This window comes from Physella acuta, unplaced genomic scaffold (genome assembly GCF_028476545.2).
Source record: "Physella acuta isolate Inbredline_101_S28 unplaced genomic scaffold, ASM2847654v3 ptg000622l, whole genome shotgun sequence".
NCBI classification, from domain to species: domain Eukaryota; kingdom Metazoa; phylum Mollusca; class Gastropoda; family Physidae; genus Physella; species Physella acuta.
The window spans coordinates 661302-686579 of record NW_026732141.1 but is presented as its reverse complement, the minus strand read 5'-3'; the positions used below and the strand labels follow the sequence as shown (position 1 = coordinate 686579).

The window sequence follows — 25278 nt, the reverse complement described above, 5'->3', positions numbered from 1 at the left end:
AACATAGACCCAACATGGCCAACATAGACCCAACATGGCCAACATAGACCCAATATGGCCAACATAGACCCTACATGGCCAACATAGACCCAATATGGCCAACATAGACCCAACATGGCCAACATAGACCCAACTTGGCCAACATAGACCCAGAAGGAAAGCTCCAGTCCCGATATGCACGTGTAATTTGTGTTTGTGTGACTGACAAAGTACCACGTGTAAATTGTGACTGACCAACTACCACGTGTAAACAGCCACCTACGCCTACTGACTCACGTGACATTTCAGACAGAACCAGCCCAGTGACACGACGGAGCTGACAGTAGTCAGTTCTGGTTCCCCCCTCCCCCACATGGTGCCCCGCTAAGATCACGTGATGTGTGCAGAGTGAGTGATGCAATCACTCAGGTATTTTCTGACACCCCCCCCGCCCCCCAAGTTTTGGGAGTGGCCGATACAGAGGGAAAAGATGATGTTGATAGACCTACATACATTCGAATATATATAATTATAATGTATATATATTTACATGTGTGTGTACACCCGCATAAACATATATGTATGCTACATGTAAACATGACCAAAGACCTTACACACCGGCATATAATTACATGAAGTGGTACATTCCTCTAAAGGTGTGCTGCTAAGCCCCAGGCGCGTCTTCAAGATTTAATATCAGATTCTTTCTTTCTTTTTCCTCCTTCAGCATACCTTGTTAGCCCCCTCCCCTCCTATACCTTCCTCCACTGCTTAAGGCAAATATCGTATTATCTGCCCCTGTTTAACACAAATAACTTATTATCTCCCCCTCTGCACGTGAAATCGTGAGCAAGATGGCGGCGCACATCACGGGGCTAAGGTAAAAGATCAAAGACGAGTGCCCTCTTAAGTTTTTTTTGTGCTGGATGAGTAGGGGGGGGGGGGCGTCATTCATTTATCTACACCTACACAGTTATTTCATGGGAGGGGGGGGGGAAGCAAACAGACCACGCCCGTTAGGTTATAAAACATATTTACTGCAGAGATTAAGAGATATATTTAAAATGATTTGCAATTTTTTTTGTGATTGCCTTAGGGACATACGAGATAAAATTCTCCTTTGGGGATCGTCTATAAATGATGTAAAAAATGTAGTGGGAGGAAAGATGAAGGCTGGTATACCTACCCATATATAACACGTTAATTTTTTTCTTCATGTGGTGTTTATGTTAAATTTTGTGTTCTTTGAGTAGGGGCGGGATTTTGTTTTTTTACAACAATGAGGCGAGGGAGACCGTTATGGTTTATGGGATGTGGTTGCTCTCCTAACCATGGGAAGTGGTGCCCCCATTTTCAGCTTGGTGTTGCTCATGCTATGCTACAACAACTTCGTCAGCATTAACTGTACGGGAGCTCTAGTGGTAAGTTTTACAGCGAACGTCTCAAGGATGATGTGGCTGGATAAATGAAAGCTGACTACAACGGCGTCGGACCTATGGCCATCAAAACAGTCGGATAGACGGCCATCAAAACAGTGGGATAGACGGCCATCACAAGTGGGATAGACGGCCATCAAAACAGTGGGATAGACGGCCATCAAAACAGTGGGATAGACGGCCATCAAAACAGTGGGATAGACGGCCATCAAAACAGTGGGATATACGGCCATCACAACAGTGGGATAGACGGCCATCAAAACAGTGGGATAGACGGCCATCAAAACAGTGGGATAGACGGCCATCAAAACAGTGGGATAGACGGCCATCACAAGTGGGATAGACGGCCATCAAAACAGTGGGATAGACGGCCATCAAAACAGTGGGATAGACGGCCATCAAAACAGTGGGATAGACGGCCATCACAACAGTGTAACCGACAAAAGACAATGACATGGACAACAAACAAACACACTGCCCATGAAACCAACCAAAAACACACTGACACATAAACCTAAGAACACACAAAAGACGGTGAAAGAACTGACCTGTGTCGTAGATCAGGATGTTTTCAGGGAGGTCATCACCTTTGTAGATACACAAGACCTTGGCCTTTCTGGAGAGGTCAGCCTGGATCTCCCCTTCTACCTCCATGACAATGACGTACTGACTGTCCTGAAGTTTGTCGGGGACCACCGTCTCGTCCGTCCCCTTACATTTGATCTCCTCAGCCACCACCACACACGCCATCACCAACACGACAGCCAGCAGCAACCACCGACCACATCCAAGTTTCACAGCCATTGTTTAATTAATCCAATCAGTTAATTTTAACCGGAAGTTAATGAAACCAGCTGGACCGCGGTACAGACTAAACAGTGAGTCGACGCAGCTATTTATAGCCTAGGATAGACCTGTGGCATTGGATGAATAGAGGCGGGTTAGGGCTGAGCGTGTACCTGCAGGATACCTGCACAACATGAGACCACTTTTAGGTAGACAACAACAGCATCAAGAGACCAGAATTTCAGACCATTGCTGGATTTAGAGACCACAAAATGAGACCATAAATAACATGATTAAGTGACCACAAATCAGACCACTACAGCATTAAGAGACCACACATTCAGACTACGACAGCATCAAGATACCACAAATGCTGACCACGACAGCATTAAGACCACTGCAGTATCTCCAGACCAAAACTTTAGACCACACAAGGATCAAGAGACCAAAACTTTAGACCACACAAGGATCAAGAGACCAAAACTTTAGACCACACAAGGATCAAGAGACCAAAACTTTAGACCACACAAGGATCAAGAGACCAAAACTTTAGACCACACAAGGATCAAGAGACCAAAACTTTAGACCACACAAGGATCAAGAGACCAAAACTTTAGACCACACAAGGATCAAGAGACCAAAACTTTAGACCACACAAGGATCAAGAGACCAAAACTTTAGACCACACAAGGATCAAGAGACCAAAACTTTAGACCACACAAGGATCAAGAGACCAAAACTTTAGACCACTAAAGGATCAAGAGACCAAAACTTGAGACCACTAAAGGATCAAGAGACCAAAACTTGAGACCACTAAAGGATCAAGAGACCAAAACTTGAGACCACTAAAGGATCAAGAGACCAAAACTTGAGACCACTAAAGGATCAAGAGACCAAAACTTGAGACCACTAAAGGATCAAGAGACCAAAACTTGAGACCACTAAAGGATCAAGAGACCAAAACTTGAGACCACTAAAGGATCAAGAGACCAAAACTTGAGACCACTAAAGGATCAAGAGACCACATTCTGACAACTACAGCAGCACTAGAGCATCTTTAAGAAACAAATGCGACACGACGGTAGTCACACATCAAAGTAGAAGTCTGGTCGGGGGGGGGGGGGGGACTGTCACCATACTGACATGACATACATTATGTCTGTCACCAGACTGACATGACATACATTATGTCTGTCATCAAAACAGACATGACATTCGGCATATCTGTCAGCATCTGACATGACATACATTATGTCTGTCAACAAACTGACATGACATACATTATGTCTGTCAACAAACTGACATGACATACATTATGTCTGTCACCAGACTGACATGACATATATGTCTGTCAACAAACTGACATGACATACAGGATGTCTGTCAACAAACTGCCACCACGTATGTTCTAACCCTGATAGGAAGATAACTCGTGTAGCCCATCAATCGCTGAGGGGGGGGGGTGCACTCAGATAATGTTTAACGGGGCAGGACACATAGATCTACATCTAGGACAAACATGGCCATGTTTGTGATTGGCGAGAGATACATTTATCTCTGTAGACGAAACACAGGACAAGAAATAGCTACATTGATAGGCCAAATCTCAATGTATGACAGGAGGGGGGGGGGCATAGCTACCATTGTCAACCAGCAGCTACACACATAATCAGACCCACAGCTACCATAATCACACACGAGTCACATATAGCTACCCCCAGTCCCACAAAAGTCACACATAGCTCACCCTGTCCCACAGGAGTCACACATAAATACCCCCACAGGAGTCACACAGGAGTCACATATAGCTACCCCTTTACCACAGGAGTCACACAGGAGTCACATATAGCTACCCCTTTACCACAGGAGTCACACATAGCTACCCCTTTACCACAGGAGTCACACAGGAGTCACATATAGCTACCCCTTTACCACAGGAGTCACACATAGCTACCCCTTTACCACAGGAGTCACACAGGAGTCACATATAGCTACCCCTTTACCACAGGAGTCACACAGGAGTCACATATAGCTACCCCTTTACCACAGGAGTCACACAGGAGTCACATATAGCTACCCCTTTACCACAGGAGTCACACACGAGTCACACAGGAGTCACACAGGAGTCACACATAGCTCACCCTGTCCCACAGGAGTCACACACGAGTCACACACGAGTCACACAGGAGTCAACAGGAGTCACACATAACTACCCCTGTCACAGGAGTCACACACGAGTCACACAGGAGTCAACAGGAGTCACACAGGAGTCACACAGGAGTCACACAGGAGTCACACATAGCTCACCCTGTCCCACACGAATCACATATAGTTCACCCTGTCCCACAGGAGTCACACACGAGTCACACAGGAGTCACACAGGCTGCCCTTGACAATCCCATCTGGCGAGTTCACATCTATTTAAATAATTTAATTATTTCAATGGCCTACGCCGTGTCAGTGATCTTTAAACTTTGAATGAGTGTAGATCTAGATCTAGATGTAGTATAGCGCTGTAGTTTCCTGGTGTACCAGACACAGTAGATGCATGTGGTATACGACATCACACAATAGAACATCATCTAAAGACCTCGATATATGGTACACATCACACTATAGAACATCACCAAAAGACCTCGATATATGGTACACATCACACAATAGAACATCATCCAAAGACCTCGATATATGGTACACATCACACTATAGAACATCACCAAAAGACCTCGATATATGGTACACATCACACTATAGAACATCACCAAAAGACCTCGATATATGGAACACATCACACTATAGAACATCACCAAAAGACCTCGATATATGGAACACATCACACTATAGAACATCACCAAAAGACCTCGATATATGGTACACATCACACTATAGAACATCACCAAAAGACCTTGATATATGGTACACATTACACTATAGAACATCAACAACAGACCTCGATATATGGTACACATCACACTATAGAACATCACCAAAAGACCTCGATATATTTGAAATATGACATCACTATAGAACATAATCATAAGACCTCGATATATGGTATAACTATATGACATCACCCGTCATCACTAAGAAACATCACCAAAACCAAATTTCAACATAGCTGGGTAGGATGAATGAACGCATAACTTAATCGATGCTCTCCCTTTTTCAAAAACAACAATAGGCATAGGAAACTAAAACAAATAAGCCTTTACACCTTATGATAACAATAAAAACGATTTCGTATAATCCAAGTGTAGCTCAAAGTAAAACTACAGCAACATAGAATATTTCCAGAACAACACACGAGCGGTAATTAGATTAATTAGTTCACCCACTGTTTTAAATTAACATACAGAAATATCCGAGTGAGTCGAAAAACAGCACCGTCAAGGGGGAGAAACTAGCAGACGAGAGCGCTGAAAGCCAGCGGACCGCGGGACAATAGCCTGTCGATGGTTGGTTACCCCGCTCGCCGGGTCACGCGCATGCGCGGAGGATGAAGGAAATAACCCGAAGTGCGCCTTCAAACATCAATAGAGATGCAGCACTTTTATTCTCACTCTATCGTCGGGTGTGTAGGGGACGCGGGCAGGGGAGGGCGGGCGCTAGGGTGAGTTTGCGGGGTGGGTTGGGGGAGGGGGGGGGGGGTGAGTCTGGGAGAGCAGGCGTTGGAGAGGGGATCAGAGGAACTTTGAAAGGAAATGTTAAAATGATAAAACTAACGATTCTGGATTAGGTTGATGGTTTGTGGGTCAAAACTATTTTTTTTAATGCTCGCATCTCTAGCATGGCGGTGGCGAGTATGGGGTTAATATCGGCAATATTAGAAGTTAGGGGTTCATATCTGCAGTATTTGAAGGCAGGGGGGTTAATATTTGCAATATTTGAAGGCAGGGGGTTAATATCTGCAACATTAGAATGTAGGGTGGGGGGGGGGGGTTATATGTAAAAGGCGCAGGATTTTTTAATTATAGAACTCTTGGTGTGGTTTGGAACCTAGTTGTAAGCCTTCACCGCTCGTGATATGGGGAAGGGGATGGCGTGCTACACCATTTTACCACACCCCAATCCCTTTCGACATAATTAGTCAGATTACATAAAAACATTCAACTCCCCGCCTATAAATATAAGCATGAACCTTTTTTCTATTATATCTGTTTTATTTATTTATAAAAACAACACCGTCTAATTGAAAAGTCTCATTTAGTTATCTCCCCTTGGCATACGTCCTCCCTAGTCCAATCATTGTTAAAGGGAGGTTAGAACCCCAAATTGAAATCACTGAGTTGTGACAGTTTCAAGTTAAAGTTGTAAATAACATAAACAATTAAGCAAAACCACAAAAATCTCTAAAAATTCATGATTAGATCTATATCTAAAATAAATTGTACGATAAAATTTCATTTTTTTGGGTAAAAAATACCAACTCAAAAGCATTCAGTAAGGAACACAGAAAATAAGGTGTATTAGACAGAACAGCATAGAAAGTAATAAAAGTTGGATTTTTTCGACTAATTTTTTTAAAACGTGACTTAACATCTGGCTTATTTATTTTGTAAAATAAATTTTTTAATATATAGTCTATCTTTTAAAGCAAAGTCACCTCTTCGAGTCAGGAGTCATATCTTCGAGTCAGGAGTCATATCTTCAATTTAGGAGTCATATCTTTGAGTCTGGAGCCATATCTTCATGTTAGGAGTCGTATCTTCGAGTTAGGAGCCATATCTACGAGTCATGAGCCATATCTACGAGTCTGAAGTTACCGAGTCAGAGTCACGATGGCCACACAAAGATGTTTGGGCATTAACCCCTTTCTGGAAGATCCCCCCCCCCACCCCAGGGGCCCAATTTATTTTTAAACACTGACGCAAGCAAGCAATGCACGTTCTATGAAAGGAATTCTGGGTCAAAAATCTCATGAATATCCGGCATACCACGTCTGTCATGTTTGTCTGTAGGAAGTGACGTCATCAAATTTCTTCTTTTGTTGACATGAGATAGCAACGTCCGGCAGATCATGGCGGAGGGCCAATCGGTCTGGCTAGGATTGTAGCACATCTTTATCAACCCTAACACATGATTGTAGCACATCTTTATCAACCCTATCACAAGATTTTAGCACATCTTTATCAACCCTAACACAAGATTTTAGCACAACTTTATCAACCCTCTCACAAGATTGTAGCACATCTTTATCAACCCTAACACAAGATTTTAGCACATCTTTATCAACCCTATCACAAGATTTTAGCACATCTTTATCAACCCTAACACAAGATTTTAGCACAACTTTATCAACCCTCTCACAAGATTGTAGCACATCTTTATCAACCCTAACACAAGATTTTAGCACATCTTTATCAACCCTAACACAAGATTTTAGCACATCTTTATCAACCCTAACACAAGATTTTAGCACATCTTTATCAACCTTAACACAAGATTTTAGCACATCTTTATCAACCCTAACACAAGATTTTAGCACATCTTTAGTAACCCTAACACAAGATTTTAGCACATCTTTAGCAACCCAAACACAAGATTTTAGCACATCTTTATCAACCCTAACACAAGATTTTAGCACATCTTTAGTAACCCTAACACAAGATTTTAGCACATCTTTAGCAACCCAAACACAAGATTTTAGCACATCTTTATCAACCCTAACACAAGATTTTAGCACATCTTTAGTAACCCTAACACAAGATTTTAGCACATCTTTATCAACCCAAACACAAGATTTTAGCACATCTTTAGTAACCCTAACACAAGATTTTAGCACATCTTTATCAACCCTAACACAAGATTTTAGCACATCTTTATCAACCCTAACACAAGATTTTAGTCTGACGTGAAATACGATCCTGCAGCTTGAGACCCTAATTGGTTAATTGGACTTCACGTTTGATTTCAGTAATTTTCGGGAAAATTTGTTAATTAACAAAATTGTGTTATAGAAAAACTATTTTAATGAGAGGGTTAAAACTAATTAAATAAAACATTCATTAAAAATATTCTTTAACAAAAAATATTATAAACGATTTTTATAATATATAACTTTTAGAGCATAAAATAATATTTCACCCAATATCAGTTCTTTCCCTTTCATTCATTGTTCGCCAGCGGGTAATAATTTATCGCTCATGGACAAGAAAGATAACTCGGGAAATATTGTTTAGTTAAAATGTCAAGGTTCATTCCCTTTAACGCGCGGTTGAAAAGTGAATACGTATATTACCAGATGTTGACATTGATGAAAGCTAATAATAAAACGAATGTGAGTAATGCTCAGAGTTTCTTTAGGCATCTCTTCGGCCCTGAACCCACCCCCCACCCCCCGAAGAAAGTCTACCGCCCCCCCCCTCCCCCGAAGGAAATGGAATTTATATAGAAAACATACTTTTAACAGTGTCCGCCCCCCCCTGCCGGAAAATGTTGTCCGCTCCCCCCTCCCCGAAAATATCAGGTCCCCCCCCCCCCTGGAGAGGAAAGTCTATCGCCCCCCCCCCCCCCGAACGAAATGAAAATTATATAGAAAATATATACTTTTAACAGTGCCCCCCCCCCCCCCACCAAAAATTTCAAGTGTACCCCACCCCCACCCCCCACGGAGAAAAAGTCTGGAAGAAACAATGGTCATCCTCCACGTCACGACTTTATTGGTCGATATTTAGCTCTTCCCCCTAACCCAATGTCACACACTGTTACAAAAAAGCTGGACTAACCCCCACCCCCTTTAAATTAGCATTACACATGAGCTTAAAATCTACTAAAATTGCTATTTTAGTTTTTTTCAATGGATATTTTTTTCAAAAATATTGACTAAGCTCGGTCAACATTGAGTATATCAAACATTTCTGTTACAATTTACATAACAGATTATTAAAAAAAACGCGAGATAACAGCTAAAAGTTCAGTTTCTTACTTTCTAAAACTGAAAACTATGTCGCACTACTTACTGAGACCTGCCTTTGGTTACACATCGTTACAAAATTTTGACCCCCCCTCCCAGGAAGTGTGACGTCATTTATGGACGACCCCTCACATGTGATAACCTGCGACTTAATTGTTGTCTAGGAGACGTGTAAACAAATACCCAAGTTCATATACAACAACAGGAAACAAATGTTTTCTATCAGACAACAAAAAATTTATATGTGCCGTTTATTGTATGGGTGCTGTGCTATAAATAGCAAGTCACGTGACCTAAGCGTCGTTATTAAAAAAAAACTGTGTTACCCTGATCTGTTTTCGTAAACCGTTTCCTGTCGGCGCAGAAGGTAAACAATACGACCACGTGACCAGATGTAGATGGACGTCAACACTACCCGGGCTGGTAGGTGGGTAGCATGAGGTAGGTTAGAGAGGTGGGGTGTGGGGGTGGGGTGTGGGTTGGGGGGGGGGTCACAAGAGGTAGGTCAGACAGTTAGGTGGGGATGGGGTGTGTGGGGGGGGGTGATGTGTGGGTTGGGGGGGGGTCATAAGAGGTAGGTCAGACAGTTAGGTGGGGGGAGGGGGTGGGGGGGGGTGAGGTGTGGGTTGTGGGGGTTCATAAAAGGTAGGTCAGAGAGTGAGGTGGGGGGGGGAGGGGGTGTGGGGGTGAGGTGTGGGTTGTGGGGGTTCATAAGAGGTAGGTCAGAGCGTGAGGTGGGGATGGGGAGGGGTTACATCTAATCAGGGTGTGTAGTTTAACCGGGGGCCTAACCTGATCACCAAGACGGGATTCGTTAGGATAAAATTAAAACTAAAACACCCTCTCTTTACAGATGAAGCAGAGCCTATGTAATTCCATGCGAATTTAAACACCAGTATATACCCTAATTTACAATCCGGCCATAATTCACCACATACATTCAGATTCAGCGTGTAAGCCGGTCTAAATCAGTTTACACCAGATTATATATCAACTCCACGGGACTAAAACTGATGACGTATGTTGCATAACTTAACCACCCCCCCCCCTTCCCTCTTCTTCCTTCTCGAGCGTGAAGGTCATGTAATTAGATTAATCTCTAGCTAATTACATGTGCAAATTTAGCGTGGCGACAGTTTTATCGCAAGTCCTGGGTAAACATTTGAAAGTGGATTAAAACGGAGTCATTCATTCACTGAGGTCAATGTCAATGTTACTTTTAACCGTAAATAAATCTGGTGTTTAGAATGCTCCTTTTAATACTATTCGGTTAAACATAAATAAATAACAAATATTTCTAACCAGTATGTCCAGATTTACTGGTTGCCCGCGTTACGGGAGTCACGTGTCTCTCCCCAGATACCAACCAGATGTTGTGTCAACCTAGCGTAGCTAAGTGACCAGTGTCCGGTCTCCGACCAAAGAGCTGGAGGGCTTGTGTGTTGTGTAATGTTGACGGCTTGCGTCGAGTTATCGGACTTTCCCGATTGTATTGTTGTCCCACTTAGTAGGCAGGTCATATTTAAAGTCGTATCTCTTTTATTCTTGAACATTCTAGTCACATCTGATCATAGAAATTAGATGATCACTAAAGTATAATGCTACTATTAATAAAATACCGGTTTTTGTAGGACAGAATATTAGAAATGATGTGTAGGTTACAAATTTTGGGAAGGGGGGGGGTGGTATAACAGTAAGCCGATAAAAAAAGTAAACGATGACTCTACAGAGTTTCTTCCAGGCATCTCTTTGGGGGGGGGGGGGGGGGGGGGGGCAGAGTCCTCCCAAAGAAAGTCTACCGCCCCCCCCCCCTGAACAAAATGGAATTTATTTAGAAAATATATACTTTTAACAGTTTCCGGTGCTTGCCCCCCCCCCCCCCCCACAGAAAATTTCAAGAGCCCCCCCCCCCTCCGGAGAAAAAAGGCTGCAAGAAACACCATGCTTGCTGGTGTGTCTGTTTGTTTGTGTGCGTGTAAAGTTTATAATTAGGTTCTATGTAAAGTTTATATGTTACAGTTTGTAGTTTCCAAAAAGTTATTGAGGCTATTTTAAAACTGCGCGAGTTCTGCTGCCCACTGAAGCGTGACGAATGGAGGACGCCATATTAGTAGGCCACGGTTAGCGAGACGCCGTGACGTTTTGACAAGATAAACAAGAGGGGAGGGGAGATCAGTCACGGTCCCGTGTCATGTGACCCGCTGGAGTGTGTGGTCAGTAGAGACACTGGCGCCCGAGAAGAACGCAGCAATGTTAGGCGGGGTGGACTCAAGGGGAGAGAACTTGGACTAATGGACAAAACGTTTCTGTTTGTCTGCTCTTGGATATTGCACTGTGGATATGGAGGTAGGCAGGTGGTGTCCTGGTTGTGTTGTGAGTTCATTGTGACGTCGGTGAGAGAGTTCATTGTGTTGTGTGTGGGTTGTGTTGTGTTGTGTGTGTGTTGCTTGTGTTGTGTGTGAGTTGATTGTGTGGTGGGTGAATAATGTGGTGGTCTGTTGTTGTTGTCAAAAAGTGATGTTGGAGTATCTGGTGATTGTTGGTGTCGTAGTCATCGGTTGTTGGATAATGTCACTTTGATATTTGTTGGATAATGTCACTTTGATATTTTGTGTTGTTGGATAATGTCACTTTGATATTTTATGTTGTTGGATAATGTCACTTTGATATTTTATGTTGTTGGATAATGTCACTTTGATATTTTATGTTGTTGGATAATGTCACTTTGATATTTGTTGGGTAATGTCACTTTTATATTCGTTGGATAATGTCACTTTGATATTTGTTGGGTAATGTCACTTTTATATTCGTTGGATAATGTCACTTTGATATTTTGTGTTGTTGGATAATGTCACTTTGATATTTTGTGTTGTTGGATAATGTCACTTTGATATTTGTTGGATAATGTCACTTTGATATTTTATGTTGTTGGATAATGTCACTTTGATATTTTATGTTGTTGGATAATGTCACTTTGATATTTTGTGTTGTTGGATAATGTCACTTTTTAATTTGTTGGATAATGTCACTTTGATATTTTATATTTGTTGGATAATGGCACTTTGATATTTTGTGTTATTGAATAATGTCACATATTAAAATATTTTATTTGATGTCATCTTTTGTTGGATTATGTCACCTAGAAGACAGAAAGGATAGTGTTGTGTTTAAACAAGAATATCCATAACACCAATATCACCAATATTGCAGTTGTTTTAGTACTATGACGTTGAGGTCTTTTGTCGTCATCACGATCTTGTCTTCATTGTGTCATTGTGATAACAATTTTAGATTATTCATATATCATGTTGTGTTCTTATGTTATGCTCATATGTCATGTTGTGTTCATATGTCATATTAGTTATTTAAAAACGTATATGTGTGCTCGTAGATTAGTGATTGTCATTCATTTAGTCATCAGTACGCTGGAAATGGCAGCAAGTTATTAATTAACCATAATACAATACTAATTATATTAATTGTACAGTTCAAAGGTCAGGCATAATTAGCCAAGCATTACGAAACTAGATGTGGAAAGGGGACTTGGATTATTTCCTTGTTCGAACAGTTGGAATTTGTGATAAAATTTCTGGCTTTTGTTTAACTGAACAGGCTTGCTTTCGGGTTAGGTTTAGGACTAGGTTTAATGTGAGGGTAGGTTTAGGATTAGGTTTAATGGGAGGTTAGGTTTAGGATTAGGTTTAATGGGAGGTTAGGTTTAGGATTAGGTTTAATGGGAGGTTAGGTTTAGGATTAGGTTTAATGGGAGGTTAGGTTTAGGATTAGGTTTAATGGGAGGTTAGGTTTAGGATTAGGTTTAATGGGAGGTTAGGTTTAGGACTAGGTTTAATGTGAGGTTAGGTTTAGGACTAGGTTTAATGTGATGTTAGGTTTAGGACTAGGTTTAATGTGAGGTTCGGTTTAGGACTAGGTTTAATGTGAGGTTAGGTTTAGGACTAGGTTTAATGTGAGGTTAGGTTTAGGACTAGGTTTAATGTGAGGTTAGGTTTAGGACTAGGTTTAATGTGAGGTTAGGTTTAGGACTAGGTTTAATGTGAGGTTAGGTTTAGGATTAGGTTTAATGTGAGGTTAGGTTTAGGACTAGGTTTAATGTGAGGTTAGGTTTAGGACTAGGATTAATGTGTGGTTAGGTTTAGGACTAGGTTTAATGTGAGGTTAGGTTTAGGACTAGGTTTAATGTGAGGTTAGGTTTAGGACTAGGTTTAATGTGAGGTTAGGTTTAGGACTAGGTTTAAAGTGAGGGTAGGTTTAGAGCTAGGTTTAAAGTGAGAGTAGGTTTAGAACTAGGTTTAATGCGAGGGTAGGTTTAGGGCTAGGTTTAAGTTGAGAGTAGGTTTAGAACTAGGTTTAATGCGAGGGTAGGTTTAGGGCTAGGTTTAAAGTGAGAGTAGGTTTAGAACTAGGTTTAATGCGAGGGTAGGTTTAGGGCTAGGTTTAATGTGAGGTTAGGTTTAGGGCTAGGTTTAAAGTGTGAGTAGGTTTAGAACTAGGTTTAATGCGAGGGTAGGTTTAGGGCTAGGTTTAATGTGAGGGTAGGTTTAGAACTAGGTTTAATGTGAGGGTAGGTTTAGGGCTAGGTTTAATGTGAGGGTAGGTTTAGGGCTAGGTTTAATTCACACGCTCCTGTGTTGACAGCATCACCCAGCATCTGCCCGGCCCCAGCATCAAACAGAACGTCCAGCACTGGTCATCTGTCACCCGTCGTCCTGGTCTCGTGCAGCAGAGGATGTTGCACGGACTCAACGGACGGATGCTGCTACAGGACTACGTAAGTCGGTCATGCACATTTGTTGGTCATACACATTTTGTTGGTCATACACATTTTTGGTCATACACATTTTGTTAGTCATACACGGTTTGTTGGTCATACACGGTTTGTTGGTAATACAAAATTTGTTGGTCATATACATTTTGTTGGTCATACACATTTTGTTGGTCATACACATTTTATTGGTCATACACATTTTGTTGGTCATGCACTTTTTGTTGGTCATACACATTATGTTGGTCATACACATTTTGTTGGTCATACACATTATGTTGGTCATACACATTATGTTGGTCATACACATTTTGTTGGTCATACACATTTTGTTGGTCATACACATTTTTGGTCATACACATTTTGTTAGTCATACACGGTTTGTTGGTCATACACGGTTTGTTGGTAATACAAAATTTGTTGGTCATATACATTTTGTTGGTCATACACATTTTGTTGGTCATACACATTTTCTTGGTCATACACATTTAGTTGGTCATACACATTTAGTTGGTCATACACATTTTGTTGGTCATACACATTTTGTTGGTCATACACATTTTGTTGGTCATACACATTTTGTCGGTCATACACATTTAGTCGGTCATACACATTTTGTCGGTCATACACATTTTGTTGGTCATACACGGTTTGTTGGTCATACACATTTTGTCGGTCATACACAATTTGTTGGTCATACACGGTTTGTTGGCTACATACATATTTTATTGGTCATACACATTTTGTTGGTCATACATATTTTGTTGGTCATACATATTTTGTTAGTCATACACGGTTTGTTGGTCATACACAATTTGTTGGTCATACACGGTTTGTTGGTTACATACATATTTTGTTGGTCATACACATTTTGTTGGTCATACACATTTTGTTGATCATACACATTTTGTTGGTCATACAAATTTTCTTGGTCATATACATTTTGTTGGTCATACAAATTTCTTTGGTCATACACGGTTTGTTGGTTACAAACAGATTTTGTGGTGGTCTAATGTAACTTTTTTGTTGGTTGTAAACCACTTTTCTTTGGGCGTACATCTTTTGTTGGTCGCATAATCCATTTAGTTAAATAAACAATCTTGAACGTGAAAACATTCGTACAAAACTAAACCTACAATGTAGAAACAAACGCACTTTGTCAGGTAGAATTTGTGTGGTGGCTGTACTGTGTGCTATCATGTTGTTGTTGCTGTGTTACAGTGATGATGTTGTGGTGTATGCGGCACCAATATGTGTGGTGGCTGTGCTATCATGTTGTTGTTGCTGTGTTACAGTGATGATGTTGTGGTGTATGCGGCACCAATATGTGTGGTGGCTGTGCTATGTGCTGTCGTCTTGTTCCTGCTCTGGCTCCGGAGGAAACGTACGCAGGAGAGACTACTGGCAGAGAGTAAACCAGGTGAGTCCAACCGGAAGTTGTAAACAGGTTGGTCTAACCGGAAGTTGTAAACAGGTTGGTCTAACCGGAAGTTATTAATATTACCGGATTGTCAGTCTTGTTTTCATGGTTTGCGATGATGACATTTTTTTGCTGACTTTATGACATTTGTGTTGTTGACAATCTGACATCTGGACAACCCACCAGCAACCCCAACCACCTATGACAACCCACCTATTGTTTTTATCCCCCAGCAACCCCCACCACCTATGACAACCCTCCATCCTACTCCTCCTGCGTCATCCCTGTAACGAGCACTGCGGACCTGACGTCATTTGACGTCAACACCGAGGTTCAAGTTGACGTCCACCGCCACGAAAAAGAGGAAGACCCGCCCCTCCCCCCTCCCCCCATCTATGACGACATATTCCGTAACGGCGAGGACCAGATAGCCGTCATCAGCCCCACGGGTCGCGTCAGCTTTGTCGACCTGTGCGTCCTCTCGTCCACCGCCTGTTGCCATGCCAACAAAGACGCCGGAGGTACTTCCGCATGTGAAGAAGGCTGCGTCAACTACAGGGATGACGTCACACAAACGACGGAAGTGGACGAGTCAGATATCCCACAATGCACTGGTTACACTAGTACGGAAACGTCGGGTATACCCTCCTACGACGACTGTACCAGTACGGAGAAGCCGGCGGCCGCCAAAGCCACTTTCTACCTGCACAGCGAACACACCTGACCAGATTCACGGAACCAGATAGTTATTTCAGACTGTAGAAACGTTAACCCCCCCCCCCCCCTCATCCTCCACTCCACAAACACAAAAAGGAAAGATTTGATGCGATCCCACCCTTGACAGTAGCCGATACTATAGACACTTCATATCTAGTCGGGAACATGGATCGTCGTTGTATCATAAAAAGTTATCATACCTCGATATGAAGCTACACCGCTGTTTCGCTGATGACGTCATACCATATAGGATAAAATTCCCGTGTTCAATAATTTTTGTGGTACGCTTGTTTTTCAAATAGTGATATATTTTTTCACAATGCTATCTGTAAATTATTTCTGGAAGTTTAAAAGGCATAAATACTTGTTTATCACGTACTGTTACTGTTTTTGACTTACTTCAATAAATTCCTTATTGTTTAACGACTGCCTAGTTGTTTTTAAAATGCCAAGTGTTTTTACAACCCTATGCAAAAGGACCATGATAATTTGGTTTAAAATAAGCCTCTTGGTAGTGTGTCAGTCAGTCAGCCGTCTCTGTGTGTGTGCGCGCGTTTGTGTGTGTTAACATGATAGAAAATTACCGGTTCGATTATGTGGACGAAATTTTATTCACAAGTAGCAGATCCATATAGATCTCTTTCAATGTTCTGAGCAAATTCTGGTAACCGGAAGTAGTACAATTATTTAACGTTTATCAAATACCGAATATTTGAGCTCAGTTTTAGTTAGGTAGACTTCATAATACGTAGAAGTATTAGATCGCAGTTTTTTTTTTAAATTTTTGATTATTTCCCACAACCGGAAGTGGTACTTTGCTATATTTCCGAGTGCCTTTTCAGTTGCGTAGACGAAATTTCATGTACAATTTTAATATCTTGTGCGTAAGTTTATAACAACTTTTGACAGTTTTTAAATTACCGGAAGTGGTACTTAAATTTCCGATTTCTGTAAAACATTGATAATTCGTATATAATATTCTCACACTTATTCTGCTCTCTGTGTAGTAAAAAAAATAGTTTGTTGGTCATACACATTTTGTTGGTCATACACATTGGAAATGAATGTAAAGTTAAGCAACGAATTATCTCCCATTTGAAAATCCAAATTACAAAATTTTATTCAAGGGAAATAACTTTCACAAGAATTGCTAAATTAACCAAGTGAAACTAAGATATGTTTAAAAAACACAATAAAACGCTATAAATTTCATTTCGTAATAATTACAACATATTATTTATGTAACATTGTGTTAACAATATATTTTACCTATTGAGTACTTAACAGCAGGTTTTGTTTTAAAGTATTATAACATACTTCTATTCAATTATGATGACATATATTTCATTGTCATTTTTGAAGGACCTATTGTAATAAAATTTTGGATCCCTTAAATAAAGGGATGTCTTTCAAATAATCAAACAGGGTGACTGTATTAGATATTGCTAGAATTATTGATTACATTAAAAAAACATTAATTTGGAAACAAAGTTTACGGTTAGTTATAAATTCCTTCCTATTAATATATACTAATACTTTAAGAGTGGTAATATAGTAAACTGAAAAACTAAAGATTTTTCAACTAGAGAACGATTACCTTTTTTTTTTGTAGTGTGTTCCGTACTGAATTGAAATCATCTAACTTACGATAAACTCGACTACTCTATATACTCTACTACATTCGCAACACATATCAAACTTCTATACCTAAACATAACTAGACTCAATGCTCCAGAAATACGACACCAACTCGTTTAACTTCACCAAGCTCTACAAACGGTACTCCCAGTCAACAACGATTTCACTGGACCTACTACTACACTTTAACAGTCAATATAATTCGATACCTTAATACCACAAGAATCAATACTCCCGAACTCCAGAACTACGATACTTCATCACCTGCATTCTCATTTCTCTACTACCAATCAGATTCCGCCAGACATTCAACTACACAACAGCTAAATAAAAAATACGACGCTTTAACACTTACATACTTTACGAATCCTATCAGCAGCAGCCTTCCGCCGTTACTCCCAAATCTAAACGTGTCATCAAAACTTGCCAAACAAGTAGGCTACAATACTTTGAACACCCCGTCATTACAAAACTCTATATACCAGGACATATTTCTAATTCAAAGTCAGAGAAAACGAGACTTACAGGCCTTATTAAAATGTTCGAAATTTAAATTACGAACTTATTTAATCGTTTTCTACATCAATTATGTGACACCTAATTAAAAAGGCAAACTGGTAAAAAGCGCCCCGATCTTTCTAAATTAGGGAGGTGGGGTTGCATTTTCACCATCGCGGATAAAAAAGGCCTATATAGACCTAATTTTGGGGTGGGGTTGCAAAATTGATAGTTCGTCCTGGGTGCCGAAATAGATTGCTACTCCTTTATAAAAGCTATGAATTATTAGGTACCTTTTGATAATAGAGATTAAACCTTTTGCACCCCCTAGGAATGGCGCCCTAGGCGATCGCCTATTTCGCCTAATAGGCAGCGCAGGCCCTGCATGTGGTGTTTTTTTTAAAAAAATAATAAAAAAACGTTCTAATAACAAGCTATTATGTACTAATGCACTAAATAGGAGAAAATAAATGATAGACTACTATTTAAATAACTATAAAGAAAAGCGTGGGTCTCTTCCTAAATATTAGTAACGGTATCCAATAGATACTAAAGTGACCTATGCTTTTCTTTATAGTTATTTAAATAGTAGTCTATCATTTATTTTCTCCTTTTTTGCACTATTACATAAAAGCTTGTTATTAAAACGTTTTTTATGAATTTTTTTAACAAGCTTTTGTTTAACTCACTTCCTCTGTCTGTCTCTCTAGATCAAAACGGCGCAGCGACATTTTGGGCACTTCTAACCAATAGATTCGGTTCAAAATTGGCACGTGGGTTAAGACATGAAGACAATGCAACATGACATTAAATTTGACTTAATTGGTTGCTGATTAATTTTTTTAATGAATTAATTAAAATTTTGTCCAAATTAGTAGACTGTCTCATCAAACTATTCCGCACTATTACACACGCGTCATCACATTCATAAGGTGCGCAGTGGCTTTTAGTCATGCAACTAATTTTAAATTAAAAAAAAATTAAAGCTCTGAAAAAAATTCATAAAAAACGTTTTAATAACAAACTTTTATGTAATAATACACTACAAAGTAAAAATTAAATGAGTTTCTATAGTAATACACTACTATTTAAATAACTTTTAAATAACTTTTTACTTTTACTTTGATATTTTTTTAATATACGCACACCCTCGATTTATTACCACATTACCTACCTCGGTCAGCGGAAACATTTTTAACTTGAACCGATCGACTCACGAAGTGTCGAGGCTAGGTTAGGTATCTCCCCCTACCGTAAATTAAAAAAAAAAGCATTTTCTTTCCAGACGACACTCATGCCATACGTCATGGACAACACATTAACCTAGATACTAGAACAACATGTGCTGTTAAACTGCTAGCTACTGCTCACATTTGCTTACACACTGTCCACAGGTTAGATAAATATAGCAACACAAACACCAACAATTGTTGTGGACAAAAACAAGAATCAAGCAATGAGTGAGTCATTTCACAATGTTTTTATTCTCAGAGAAGCTCTTGAAAAAATAGTGCACATCTCTAATGTTATACAATCAAATTGACAAATATTTTCCTGCTGTTCTGTTGTTACATGTTGCAATTAATTATATATATATATATATATATATATATATATATATATATATATATATATATATATATATATATATATATATACGTTTTCATAAATTTATGTTAATTTCCTTAATTAACAGAGCAAAACATGTTTTTAGAAGATTCAGGTACAAACCACGAAAGTCAAATGCTTATGGGCACAAAGGCGACTCTGTGAATCTTTAGATACAATATAAGCTAATTTGATTGACAAACCCGTGAAAAAATATAAATATGTACAATTCTGTTTTAATTTAAAATATAGAATCTTTATCATTCTCTGGTAGTTTTACGAAAATAAAATGTGTAGTTTGAGCATGCGTCGTGTGTCGTGTTTCGTTCGGACTGATTGGTGTGCCATAAGTAGTCGTACGCCTAATTTAGGCTGGGGGATTGATAAAAATCTGGCAGGTTACGGTTTGCAAACCTTACAGGCAAGACGGCAACGTTCCTTCATGTAGGCAGGGTTGGAGACACACTGGTTCCTGTTGGCCCACTCCTGACATCTTGGGTTCTCGTCCTTGCACTCTCTCTCCTCGCTCTCGTCGGGCATGTCACCCAGACAGAGACCGTTCTCTTCGGTCTGACCTTTCCTGCAGGGAGACTTGCAGGACTTCTGGTAAGGTCTTTGCCTGTTCCAGTTGCCCATGGGGGTGTAGAAGCAGACCAACCACCAGGCGTTTTGGTAGGCGTTTCTCAGGTTGGGACATCTGGTTGACCAGCAGCCGACCTTCTGGGTCTTGTCCCACACCAGCTGAAAATGTCAAGTGGCATTTGTTATGTTAGGATGTCATTTTCCTTTAAGGGATTCGAGTCTTATGTTACCTAATTGTGTTATTTATGTAAAAAACTTTCAATTAAAAGACAATATTTATCAAGGCAAAAAGCATAAAACAACATAGGGATCTTATAAAACTGTGTTGCTTTTCAGTTTGCACATTTGGAAAATCATATTTAAATTATACCCTAAAATAAATTTTCTAAAAATTTCGAACCTTGGTACTCAATTTATTAGCAAATCTGGATAGTATTCAGGTGTTCAAAACCTACTTACACCTATATACAGCTACACTATTCGACAGAAAAATACAAAATTACAAATAAATAATCTACACTGAAGAATCTAACTAATCTATCAACGTTTTAGACCGACCAATCTGCAAATCCCATTAATCCTACTGCCCGAACTTAAAGACGCCTTCATCAACTCTAAACAGTATTGACTAAACATACAGACCACCCCCATCTACACATTGACCAACCATACAGACCACCCCCATCTACACCTTGACCAACCATACAGACCACCCCGATCTACACCTTGACCAACTATACAGACCACCCCCATCTACACCTTGACCAACCATACAGACCACCCCCATCTACACCTTGACCAACCATACAGACCACCCCCATCTACACCTTGACCAACCATACAGACCACCCCCATCTACACCTTGACCAACCATACAGACCACCCCGACCTACACCTTGACCAACTATAGACGTACATTGAACCAGCACAGCAACACATTGAGCAACACCTAGAATAAGTTGGTCAACCCAGCAGCCTTATCCAGCCATTGAGCAGTCCACATTGACCTGCCCCACCTTGACCTGCCCGTCCCCACCTTGACCAACTATAGACGTACATTGAACCAGCACAGCAATACATTGAGCAACACCTAGAATAAGTTGGTCAACCCAGCAGCCTTGTCCAACCTTAACTTGAGCAGTCCACTTTGACCTGCCCCCACCTTGACCTGCCCGTCCCCACCTTGACCAACCCCAACCTTGCCCCCCCCCCCTCCCTCCCTACCTGTGTGTAGTGACAGGACATAGAACACGAGTCCTGGCCGTAACTGTACAAATTCTTCTCATCAAACCAGGCAGTGAACCCGCCCAGGATCAATTCCTTCTCAGGCTGCTCCATAGAGTTCCAGGCCAAGTTCTCTCCCCTCCCAGGCAGAGACTCGTGCTTGTAGACGCAGCCCTCGGCCCATCGTCTCGCCTGATTTTCTAGGTCCATGTCTGAAAAAAAACGGGTCATTACATTTAAATATGCAGTACAAGAATTTTACTGGAGCTCTGTCAAAGGATTTTTGGAGTCTTTCAATTTTTACAAGTTTTTATTTAACTTCCTTTATCTGTTTGTCTGTTTGGCGTCACAGATTAAGACTACCGAGCGAAATTTCAAGCACTTCTGACTGATTCGTTACTAACTTGGCATGTGGGTCATGACCCAATGATAATGCAATCTGGCAAAAAATTTGACATAATTGGATGCCAAATTAATTTAGTATGAATTAATTAAAATTTACTAAATAAAGTAGGGGGGGGGGAGGGGCTACTATTTACGCACTATTATACGAGCATTTTAATGTTCATTTGGTGCGCAACAATTTTAGGCATGGGTCTCTATTGTATTAAAAATTCTAAAGTACTGAAAAAAAAGCTTAAAAACGTTTTAGTTACACGTTTTAAGATAATAATGCACTAAAAGGAGAAAATAAAAACAATTTTCTTAAAATATAATAATACACTACTATTTGAATAACTGATTTAATTTTTTAATGCATTTTTTCCATATCTTTTCCTGAGGATCTCTCAGATAGCTTGGAATGCACATTTTATCGGAGAATTTAATTTATTATTTTATTGCAATATAAGCGACTAATTATATTGTTCGTCAATAATTCAATTTTTTTAAAATATATAGAATCGCGATATAACCTATTCTAAAAAACAACAAGTACTGAATCCATTAATGTAGCAAAAAATCCACCCAGCTTAGAGTAGTCTCCCTTTGTCGTGTATGACGTACCGTAGATGAGCTTGTTGATCTGGCAACCTCCCTCCTTCCTCCTCTTGTCGTTGTGAAGTTCAAGGACGTAGTCACGCATCTCTTGGTTCCAGTTGGAGACCAGCGCCAGAGAGGCGACAAAAATGGCGGAAAAACACGTCACAAGCAGAAGACAATTCATGGTTATGGTTTGGTTGAAGTTCCCTGTAAATTGTTTATATAATAATATATCAATGTTTTTTTACGTAAATAAATAACTGTAAAACATAGAACTTAATTACTTTAGCTGGGCGTAATATTAAAGAGCTGACGATTTGAGTATGGAGACTTACAATAATAGTTGTATAAGTTGCCAATCTATTGAACATTGTATTACAGTTGTTGCTTTAATACTTGACACTTTCTATATCATTAAGTAAGACTTTTCAAAGCCGAATAGGGTTGAAAACAAATACATATTTTAAATTACTAAAACTCTCATAATTATTCATTACACTAATTGCATCAGTGAAACATTACACCCTGTAGTTCTTACACTAGGGGTGTAGCTGAATTACTGTTTAAAAAGACAGATTGGTGTTGTACAGCACAGCGGCGTAGCCAGGATCGTCTCAAGGCGGGGGGAGGGGGGGGGGGGTCCAATTTTTACCCGGGGACAAACTTTCGATTTGCACCCCCCCCCCCCCTCAAACTTTCGATTTACACCCTCCTCAAACTTTTGATTTGCACCCCCTCCCCTCAAACTTTCGATTTGCACCCCCCTCATACTTATTATATATATACAAAAGGGGTCTATGGGGGGCGGGGTTATGACCCCCCCCCTAACCCCCCCCCTGCCTACGCCACTGATACAGCAATATATTACTTGAAGAGAATGAAAACCAGTTCTCGCCTCGAGCCTCTGTTCAGTGATCTAACTGAATCCACAAGGTAACAAATAAATAAATAATGTATGTGTTATATAAGCTTCTATAAGCGAATAGATAATAATGTACACGGATTTAATTATTGCTAAAACATATATAACATAGTTTATCACAACAATGTTTTAAATGCACTGAAACGTTAAGAACATTTTTAATACGATATTGAAAAGGGTTGGTCTAAAATTTCAGAATTCAATAAAAAATATAGCTTTTGGTCGACCAATACTCTAAACAAATTGTGTCTATTACTCGATGATATTTGATTAACATATGTTTACATATTTCAATAACAGCATATGAATTTATATTATGTACTCAATTAACCTCCCTAACCGTAACAAGCTGTAGCATAACAACAGAGAATTACCCATGGTTTCATCCAACACTCCATGCTAGATATTCGTATGAAAACAAATTATTTTTTTTCTATATAAGCAACCTTAGTTGTCGATTTACGTAAACTTCAATAGTCGAGATACTAAACTAAATAAAAACCACTCGAATATGTATAGTGGTATAACTAGATATACATTATACAGATCTATATAGTGAAAAAGCTAGACCTACATTACACTAATCTATACAGTGATATAGCTAGACCTACATTACACTGATCTTTACAGTGATATAGCTAGACCTACATTACACTGATCTATACAGTGATATAGCTAGAGTTACATTACACTGATATATACAGTGATACAGCTAGACATACATTACACTGATCTATGTAGTTGTACAGCATGACATACACCACACTAATATCAAGAGAAACTCACCTAGAATTTGACGGTACCAGATCAAAGTCTACTGGAGCTACGATTCTCTGATCAGAACCCACTGGCTTATATAATCCCGCAGGCCTACAGCAATTATGGAAATAGAAAATTGACCGAAATGTCAGTAGATGAAAGCTTTAATTATATATTCAAATGAAATTGCCTGCCATTATATAATATCTATAAATTAGCAATTTCCCACCCCCACCGTTTTATTTTATCCTCCACCCCACGACAGGAAATCCCTACTTTGTATGAGAACCCAACATATTTTTTATCCACCCAATAAACCCGAGCCTTTCAGGTTAACCCACTGATCGCTTATATTACAGTAGAACCCATGTAAAGGGCAGTAGAGTACCTTGTTTTCAATTTTTAGAAGCCGTACGGTTTGAAACTTGTTTTGTAAAAGAGGAATTCGTAAATTGCCCTTCATTGAAAGTCTTGTAAAGTGAATAAATTAGTATAAAAATTGTCCATGTAATTAATTAATTTTTTTTAAAATTAATTAATCTCTATTTTTTTTAATGTCATGCTTAATTGTACTAAGAAGCACTTCCCTTTCGATGCACGATAATTGTTGTAAAATGTAATATTGTAAAATGCTTTGAATATATTTAGGACAAGCCTCTCTCCTCTCTCTCTCTCACTCTCTGTTGCTCTCTCTCTCTTTCTCTCTCTCAAAAAACGCATAATGCAGCTTTCTTTGGAAAGCTTTTACTACATTTCGAAATGTCTCCAGTACAGCCACTTTAGTTCAGGTATCTATGGGTAGCTCTCTGTGCTGATCTTCTCATACAGCCGAGCCCATTAGACTTCCTAGATATATATATATATATATATATATATATATATATATATATTGTACAGAATGACCTTTGAAATACTTGGTACTTGTATATTAAGTGATGGGCTTCTGCTTGATGCTATCTTTTCTGACCTCTGTTTTTTTACTGTTCTTTTTTTAACATGTCTTAAGCGTTTCATCAGAGAGTTTTCCTAGTA

General features: G+C 39.7%; 3 protein-coding genes across 5 annotated transcripts in view; 1 reads left to right on the top strand and 2 right to left on the bottom strand.

Moving 5' to 3' along the window:
• LOC131948068 (uncharacterized) overlaps positions 1-5660 on the bottom strand; it is a 55380-nt gene extending 49720 nt beyond the window's left edge. The window contains exons 1-2 of one of the 3 annotated variants that reach the window (XM_059309555.1): positions 5555-5660; positions 1964-2329 (exon numbers count right to left, since the gene is read on the bottom strand). In XM_059309555.1, the coding sequence (XP_059165538.1) occupies positions 1964-2219 (256 nt within the window). In that variant the 5' untranslated portion in view covers positions 2220-2329; positions 5555-5660. Of the gene's footprint in view, positions 1-1963; positions 2330-5415 lie in introns of all 3 variants that reach the window. The other 2 variants (XM_059309554.1, XM_059309556.1) reach the window with 2 other exon arrangements.
• A 5593-nt stretch (positions 5661-11253) lies between these two features.
• On the top strand, positions 11254-16460 carry LOC131948102 (uncharacterized). The gene is made up of 4 exons (XM_059309619.1): positions 11254-11460; positions 13771-13903; positions 15193-15317; positions 15551-16460. Exons 1-4 carry the CDS (start codon positions 11406-11408, stop codon positions 16039-16041), a joined length of 804 nt encoding a protein of 267 aa, XP_059165602.1. The 5' UTR covers positions 11254-11405; the 3' UTR covers positions 16042-16460.
• Positions 16461-19631: 3171 nt separating this feature from the next.
• On the bottom strand, positions 19632-24321 carry LOC131948035 (uncharacterized). Its single transcript, XM_059309503.1, has 4 exons — positions 24274-24321; positions 22590-22772; positions 21585-21796; positions 19632-20519 (listed from the first exon to the last, which is right to left on the bottom strand). Exons 2-4 carry the CDS (start codon positions 22747-22749, stop codon positions 20178-20180), a joined length of 714 nt encoding a protein of 237 aa, XP_059165486.1. The 5' UTR covers positions 22750-22772; positions 24274-24321; the 3' UTR covers positions 19632-20177.
• Positions 24322-25278: the final 957 nt, after the last annotated feature.